General features: G+C 49.7%; 3 protein-coding genes across 3 annotated transcripts; 1 reads left to right on the forward strand and 2 right to left on the reverse strand.

Annotated features, from left to right (window-relative positions):
- Positions 1-135: 135 nt before the first annotated feature.
- SNOG_16419 (hypothetical protein) lies at positions 136-2990 on the forward strand (the record flags this gene model as incomplete). The annotated part of the gene is made up of 3 exons (XM_001806482.1): positions 136-1622; positions 2351-2670; positions 2710-2990. The coding sequence occupies 3 exons, from the start codon at positions 136-138 to the stop codon at positions 2988-2990; spliced, it is 2088 nt and encodes a 695-aa protein (XP_001806534.1).
- A 460-nt stretch (positions 2991-3450) lies between these two features.
- Positions 3451-3994, reverse strand: SNOG_16420 (hypothetical protein; the record flags this gene model as incomplete). The annotated part of the gene is made up of 2 exons (XM_001806483.1): positions 3451-3684; positions 3794-3994. 2 exons carry the CDS (start codon positions 3992-3994, stop codon positions 3451-3453), a joined length of 435 nt encoding a protein of 144 aa, XP_001806535.1.
- Positions 3995-7211: 3217 nt separating this feature from the next.
- On the reverse strand, positions 7212-8196 carry SNOG_16421 (hypothetical protein; the record flags this gene model as incomplete). The annotated part of the gene is made up of 2 exons (XM_001806484.1): positions 7212-7562; positions 7635-8196. The coding sequence occupies 2 exons, from the start codon at positions 8194-8196 to the stop codon at positions 7306-7308; spliced, it is 819 nt and encodes a 272-aa protein (XP_001806536.1). The 3' UTR covers positions 7212-7305.
- Between the last annotated feature and the right edge of the window lie 53 nt (positions 8197-8249).

The following is an 8249-nucleotide window of genomic DNA, read 5'->3' on the forward strand; positions in this document are numbered from 1 at the left end:
TGCCAAGTCGCTGCAAGAAGACCAAAGGAATTGAAGGTCATCGTATCTATCGCATCAACCGACGATCGATTCAATGACGATATCCACTTCATGAGCAGTTGTGTACTGACGGAGAACTTCACATGGGCAGCTTCAATGTTCGCTATCAACTCCTGTCCGCCCGATCCAGCAGTTGTTGGCGATCAGTGGCGAGACCTCTGGCTCCAGCGGCTTGAGTCTGGTGGCTTCTTTGCGAAGGAGTGGCATGAGAACCAAAGGCGTAACGACTTCTGGAAACATGGTTCCGTCTGCGAAGATTACAGCTCTATCGAGGCTGCGACTTACTTGGTGAGCGGATGGCAAGATCCGTATACCAATACAGTTTTCAGGATGCTGGAGAACCTCAAATGTCCCAAGAAGGGGCTTGTCGGCCCTTGGGGTCACAAGTATCCAAATTTCGCGAAACCCGGTCCACAGATAGGCTTTTTGCAAGAGACAGTTCGTTGGTGGGATAAATGGCTGAAGGGTATCGACGAAACGAACATCATGGATGAGCCTGAGCTTCGCTGCTACCTCCAAGATCCAGTACTACCAGCTGCTTACGACAAGTTCCGACCCGGCCACTGGGTTGCGGAAAAGAAGTGGGACGACGAAAAGGCACTTACGCGTCGCATGGGTCTTGCTCCAGGACGCTTGACCGAGGAAACATCTTCAAGCTCCGAGAAGATCGAAATCTGCTCGCCACAGACTCTGGGCTTTGCAGGGGGGAGATGGCTGACATTTGGCGTTGAAGGCGAGGGTCCATCTGATCAGCGCCTGGAAGCAGGCGGCAGTCTCGTCTTCGACACCAGACCACTGACAGAATCCATCGATTTGCTCGGTGCTGCTGTTTTGAACGTTCGCATCGCAAGCGACAAGCCTTATGCCTTATTGGCTGCGACGCTGTCAGAAATATTACCAAACGGTGCAGCGACCCGCGTTTCCTATGGCCTGCTCAACCTTACCCATCGTCATAGTCATGAGGATCTCGAAGCGCTTGAGCCCGGCAAGTTCTACGACGTGAAGCTGAAGCTCAACCACTTTGGGCAACGCCTTGGAGTAGGCAGTAAACTTCGTCTTGCTCTATCCTCCACGTACTTCCCCATCGTCTGGCCATCTCCCGAAGTGACAATACTCACAATCGATACTGGGTCGAGCTCCATCGACCTGCCAGTAAGGACCGATGACTCTCAGGACTCTAAGCTCCGACCTTTCCGGCCGGCGATCAATGGCACTCTCAAGAAGACGCAACTGCGCCCTGCAAGTCACAAGAATTACGTCAAGCAAGATTGGGATACTGGACGCACAGAGCTCGTAGTTGATTGGGATGACGGGAAGTGGGAGATCGACGAGACTGGATGGCGCTTCGGGTGGACCACACCTATGGTAATGGGTTGTCATCCTGCCGACCCGCTGTCTGCGGAGGTGTACCAGGGTTTCGAAAGGGAGTTTGAACGCGGTGATATCAAAGTCCGCTTTGCAGGTTGGACGAAAATGGAGGCGACAAGAACCGACTGGATCATGACTGCGCGGATAGACGCATGGGAAGGAGAGAAAGCGGTGTTCGGGCGAGACTATGAATTCAAGGTTCCACGCGATCATGCGTAGGCGACGTTTGATGCAGTCATGTTGGAGGGTGAATAGGCTGTGGCCATCATAGTCTGCATACCTGTAGACTTCATCGCTAACATGTTTTTCGAAGGCGTTGACACTCCCTAATTCATGCTTGTAAACGCAGGTGCGACTCTATAGAGCTGTAACTGGCTACGATTGTGGGTGCGAAATACGTGCAAAGAGGAGGGAGGACTTGCCTGCCCGACCCCTAGTCTTCGGCGTTGCGGCTCTGTCGTCATCGCATGTACACCACAACCGGATCGCCATCCACGATCTTCAGATGATGACGCATTGTCTTAATAGCTAGAATGTCGCTGCACATGATTCTGCTCGCAAAGTATCGAATTCTTGGAATTACGTGACATCTTTCCCTGGTTTTGCTGCAAAATGGATATATCATTAGACGGTTTTCCTCTCGCAACGAATAAACGCCTCATTATCGTCATTGTAAGCTTTGCATTTCTGCAACTAGAAACTTTGGGAAATGGATCGGGTGCAGCAGTAAGCAGCCCATCTGATATCCTGAGGCTATACACATATTCGGGCTGTAAGTTTCGAAACTTCGTGCTACTGTATATAGCTTCAGGTCGCAATATTTGCTCACACATCTCCCTGACATATCACAGGTCGGTGCATCTCTAGGCGGCCTTGCAACCGCCCTCTCCCTAAAACGCCTCCCCCCTCCCCACAACCACACCATAACCCTTCTCGAGCGCAGCCCAACACCCCTCCTCCATAACCAAGGCGCAGGAATAGTAACCGGAGGCGACACACTGTCCTTCTTCAAGCGCTACGACAAGTGTGGGCGCGACATCGCCGCCCGTTCAGCCAGCCGGCAGTACCTGAACAAAGATGGCAAAATCGTACATGAAGAAGCCATGCGCCAGAATATGACCAGCTGGAATCTATTCTATCATATTTTTCGAGCAAACGTCGATGGCGTGAAGAGCGAGTACTGCTCCGTCCCGGAGGAAGACAAGGATGAGAAGAGAGCCAAGCATCTCCACGGCCACAAAGTCACCGGCCTTCACGAAAGAGGCGAGAAATAATCATCGCACAATTCGAAATTGGCAACAGCGAGAAAGGCGAAACTGAAGCAGAGTCTCCTCATCGCCGCCGACGGCCCCAGCTCCACCATCCGCTCTCTCCTCGCCCCCAATAACCAGCGCACGTATGCAGGCTACGTCGCGCTGCGCGGCACCCTCATCGAATCGGAAGCCAACCCTCAAACGCTCGCAACTTTCAGCGAGCGCTTCACTTTCTTCCACGGCCCGGGGGTGCAGATACTCGCATACCTCATTCTAGGACTAAACGGAACGCTAGAGCCTAGTCAACGACTGATCAATTTCGTGTACTAACTCATCTGCCGTCTGTATCACTGGATGATCCTTCGCCCCCGTTTCGCGAATTAATGACTGATAAGGGGAGAGGACCGCAGATCCCGGTCGGTTTATAATCACCAAATGAAATCGAGCTTCGTGATAATAATAAGATACCAGAAGTTTAAGCCACACGGCCTCACTCTTGTCTATAGATAGCATCAGTAGGTTGATTGCGTCTGAATTGTACCATCTTTCAAGCGCTATTGATAGCTCCCAACGTGTTCTGAGCTGGTCTCGGTGTAGCTCGTCATCTGCGCCTAAGCAAAGCTGGAGTATCTTCGAGCAGAGCCTAGAGTATTGAGACCGGATCTCCAACCACTGGGAGGAGGAAGCAGCAAACACCTCCGTCTGCAGAGAGTGCTTGGATGGGTGTGCTGTCGGGAGGAAACCATCACTAACAAGCTAGTATCCTTGAGTTAGTCCTGGCAATAACAACCTATGACTTCTTTATGTTGAAACCTACAGGGAAGGCTTGCCATCTCAAGGCGTAAGACTTGTCGATACAGTACAGTGTCCACATAGCCCGTTCAACGCTGGCAGCTTGCTCATTATTGATGCAGAAACTGCGTAGGATAGGCTCTAGATGGAGTCCAAGTGAGGTTGCAGTTGACACGCTGCCAGTTATAAGAGCGATTAAGTCGTCTGATCCTGTTTTCTCAGCGAGCAGGAGCTGTGTATATCAGCTAACTAGTCTCATATGATTGAACTGTTACGAACCATGGTAACAAGAGCCTGATGATTTAGATCAGCGGAACTTTGTCGTTGACCATACTACTTACTAGAAATTGACGAATGCTGCTCTTCTGCTGAAGGAGCAGCCTTGAAGTTGCTAGCACAGTATCCAGTAGTGCTACTTTGAGAGTTGAGCTCAAATCTGAGTCTAGTAAAGCTCCCCAAGCCAGGGAGACAACTAGCAAAGAAAAGTCGCTAACTTCTACAGGCAGCTTCTCTGGGCCGAGAAGTCGGTTGTACGTTTCCATGACATCGCGTTCTTTGATGAGAAGACTCGGTCTAAACTTTAGATAAGCTTATGTAGTGCGTTAAGAATTCGTTGAACTAACCCCCAAAGTTCCTCAAATGACCCTTGTAATGCGTTAGCAAGCTGTTTGTACTACTGTAGATCGCCGAGAACCTACTCTGAACGAGCTTTTGCACAGGGAGTTTATCCAGATCTAAGCTCTGATGTTCCACATTGGAGCCAATCTTACGAAAGAGCTCAGAAAGGCAAATCTGATGCTCTGGGGAAAGCAGAACTTTGACCTTATCTAATACCGCTTGTTTTCTATGACTTCCTCGGTCCGCGCTCTTCTGAAAAGGGCGGCGACTCTGTACGTCTTGTATTTCAGCAAAGAAGTAGTCTCTGCAGCATTAGAGATGCATACTATCCAGTGGAATACAATGTGTCGTTTACCTCTTCTTCGTCGGCTACAATCCGGTCCGAAAGTAGCGTTAGAGCACAGTTGGTGGCGATATTGCCTACTTCGGTTTCTAAGACGCCATGTTGCTGAACCATATTATATTGAGGCAGGTGCTGACTGAACTCGACATCCAGCCAGTCCCCTATAGGCGTGTCGCTCATGTGAATGACGCATGGTCTCCGATCCAAAATGTCGTATGTGTGGATTCCTGGCTCTGCTATCCGGTCAGCACTTCAATCTGTAGAACAAGAATAATCGGTAAAGTGCGCTGGTACCTACCTGTATCTTTAGCCTGGTGAGTGTCCAGTATAGATTCCTTAGCAAAATCGAAGTCCAGGTAAGACTGCGCGCTATCGGGGGACAAATTGTGAAAAACATCCTTCACTGAATGGCGTATTAAGATGATTGGCGGAATCTGGAAGAAACTGACCCAAGGACAACCTCGGAGGACTGTTTCAAATTCTGACAAGGCAACTATTGTGTCAGAACTTTCCCTTTGTAGCTGTATAGTTGCAGAGACATCGTTGTCTAAGTTCCGAGGACTCTTCTCGGATAGACGGCGTCGTGGACGACGCTCGGTGTATTCACATGGACATTGGGACCGCTATTGTATTGTGAGCAGCAAGATTCAAGATTGAATAGGGGTTCTATATTTACCTGACAGTGGTCACATGGATTTGCTCCATCACCTGTATTCTTCAGCGTACATCTGGACTATTGTTTAGGAAGCACACTAACATCGAACCTTCTTCAAACGGCATTCTTCACATGCACCTCTTCGTCGAGTTATTTTTGGGCGCAGGTTATTCATTTGACAAGAAAGCGTACATTTGAAAATGTAAATGAGGAGAAAGGCGGGTTCTGGATCGAACACAAGCAAAAGAGGCTGTTCGCATCAAGTATAAAGTTCCAAAACGCTATAGCACGCATCCTGGTTGTGCGCGAATCACCACCGCTTTGCCTTCAACAATGCATCTGGCCAGATTGGCGACGGGAAGTCTCGTCGGTACGTACTGACACTGGATAGAACCGATGCGATACGCAAGACACCGCACTTTATTCTGATGGACCGCCGTTTTTCCTCGATCGAAAGACTAGCAACGGCCCTTCACAACAATCGATATATCTATACGCTACTCAACCTTGTAACATCACCAGGTACATGCCCTTTCGCTGAGCAAAGTGCTGGAGTGATTTGCGTGTAAGAGCCAATGCTGAGGTTTTTGTCGACTCTGATATTCAGGAAATCCCTCCCGGCTTGGCTCTTCTTCTGCTGGGAAGAAAGCTTTGGAGGGGTGAAATGTCCTCCACACTTGCAGATATGGGATCCGGTCCAATGGAACAAAGGAGAGACTCACGGGCTTATGCGGCGAACGCGGCGTGGACATAGGCAAACGTCAAAACCTTCTGAGAATATCGCACGATACATCAAAGAGCAAGCTTTGCAATTCCCGAGGATACCGTATAATTGTGCCTTAAATAGCCGTACGCTAGCAGGAGGTAGCATCGCTTATGTAATATTAGATAAAGTTAAGGTAAGTCATCAATAAGCAAACTAAAGAGAGTTAAAGTGAACAGCATAGTCATAAGCTTGTTTAGAAATATCTACTGATTGCTTATATCAGCTAGTCTCTGCTAGCGTATAGCTATTTAGGCAGAATCATACGGTATGGTACAATACATTGAAGACGAGAGGCTGACGTCGGCCCGCAGAGAAAGGCTCTTCGGGCTCGGCAGCGAAAAACAACGTGTTACAGATTACACCTCTCGTCTCTTGAACTATTCGGGCTAGATGACGCGTGTTCATAACATCGGATTGTATATATACCGTATCTACCTTACATATCGGTACAACAAAACACAGCAGGGGTACGTGAGATGACAGAGAGTACCGTAAAACCCAGCGATAAGGAACTGTCTTGGCAATTTTCCACTATAACGTTATAATTTTGGCCCGAGGAGATGCAGGAGACCGGTGTTGCATAAAGCTTCCTATAGCTCTACGTGTGATGCGTGTTCATAACACGGATATGCATCTTTCTGCGCCTTTTTGCAGTAAAATAGATAGTCGAAAGCACTTTGTTCTCAAGCCTGATTAGCTTTTCTTGTGTTGAGACGTCACTGTCTGTCGGCTTGCACCAGTCGCCGACAAAATTAGTGTCCGCCTTTTCCTACCGCAAAGAATTGAAGCGGTAGCCTGTAAGTTTTCAAAGAACTCCATATAGTTAGGTAGAGCATCTTACATCTGCGTATACATTTAGGCTTCCATTTTGCTAGCAAATGCGCCGCCGGGTTTAAGCAAACATGTCGTCATAAGCAGCCTTTTTGGGCGTTGGTTAAACCCAAGTTTTACTGTAACTCTATTTCACTGTGAGGTGGTCTTCGCGAAGCTAATTCCATTGATTTCTGTTCGGACCGCCCTTGCAAAGTTCCGCGGTATGCACGTAGTAGATGCGGTGCCCCGACATGAGCTCTCTTACATTGCAGAAAAAGCGAGATTTAGCAGCTTCAGAAATGCCATATGCAGAATTATAAATCTCGCCTTCGTATAGACAGCTCTACTTGTATCTAGCTCTGGGGAAAGTTAAAACATTTCCTAGAGGCATGCGCAGCTTTTTTGACTAGTTGTCCTCTTTTTGTATTTATTAAGACTGTTGAAGCAAACAGTCTGGCTGCATCAGCTATTTCTCGCTTTTGAGAGCGACTCATGCACGAGACAAACACTAACGATCCATTCAGACGCATCGAAGACGGGACAGCACACAGTGGAAAAGATGAAGTTGAGCCCGAGTGGTGCGTGTTTCTACAACTTACTCTCTCCCTCCCCCGGGTTCCTCCCCCTCCACCCCGCCAACGTCGCGCCTCCATCAATCTCAATGGCGTTGCCCGTCATATGCGCCGCTCCCGCCGCTCGCAAGGAACAAGCACAGCCCGCCGAAATCACTCGGCTTGCCGACACGGCCTGTAGGCTGTCCAGATTCGAGTGCGTCCTTGTACTTTTCCAGCCCGAAGTTGGTCATTCGTGAGGGAAACACGCCGGGGCAGATGGCATTAACCATGATATGTTTCGGCGCAAGTTTGGACGCAGTCATCTTTGTGAGGTGGATGCAAGCGGCTTTTGCTGGGCCATCTGTACAATCGTTTTTCTTAGCTTTATATCCTTCTCCGCGAAAAAAATAAAATGAAAATTGAAGACACTTACAAGAGAACGTCCCTGTCCCCGGCGCACTCAGCCCCCCTCCCTCCCCCGTCGTAACGTCCATTGTCTGAATCCCCGCCATACTCGCGATATTCACCACTCTGCTCGGCGTATCCTTCGTCGCCCCCTTGAGCAACAATCCCTCGCACCCCACCGTCATATAAAACACACTCTTAACATTTAGCGCATACAGCTTATCCCACGCATGTTCCGGATAGTTGTAATAATCGTCCCCCCAGCTGGCCCCCGTGTTATTCACCAGCACAGTCAAGCGATCCGTGCGTTTGGCCAGTTCGGCGCAGAGCGCCAGACACCCGGCTTTGTCCTTGAGGTCCGCGACGATGTATTCGCAGGTGCCGGGGCCGAGCGCATTGAGCCGCGCGGTGGTGCTTTTGAGCTCGGATTCTTTACGCGAGGCGATGAAGACGCGGGACCCGTTTTGAACAAAGGCTTGCGCGGCCATTTCGCCTAGCCCCGTGGCGCCGCCGGTTACGAGGACGACGTGGTTGGAGAAGTTGAAGAGGGTTGAGACGCGCAGGTCGTCTTTGGAGGCGGCGTGCGTCATAGTGGGTGGTTCGATAGAGGGGGGGGGGGGGGGGGGGGGGGGGTTTAAAAAAA

Source organism: Parastagonospora nodorum (assembly GCF_000146915.1).
Source record: "Parastagonospora nodorum SN15 chromosome Unknown scaffold_47, whole genome shotgun sequence".
NCBI classification, from domain to species: domain Eukaryota; kingdom Fungi; phylum Ascomycota; class Dothideomycetes; order Pleosporales; family Phaeosphaeriaceae; genus Parastagonospora; species Parastagonospora nodorum.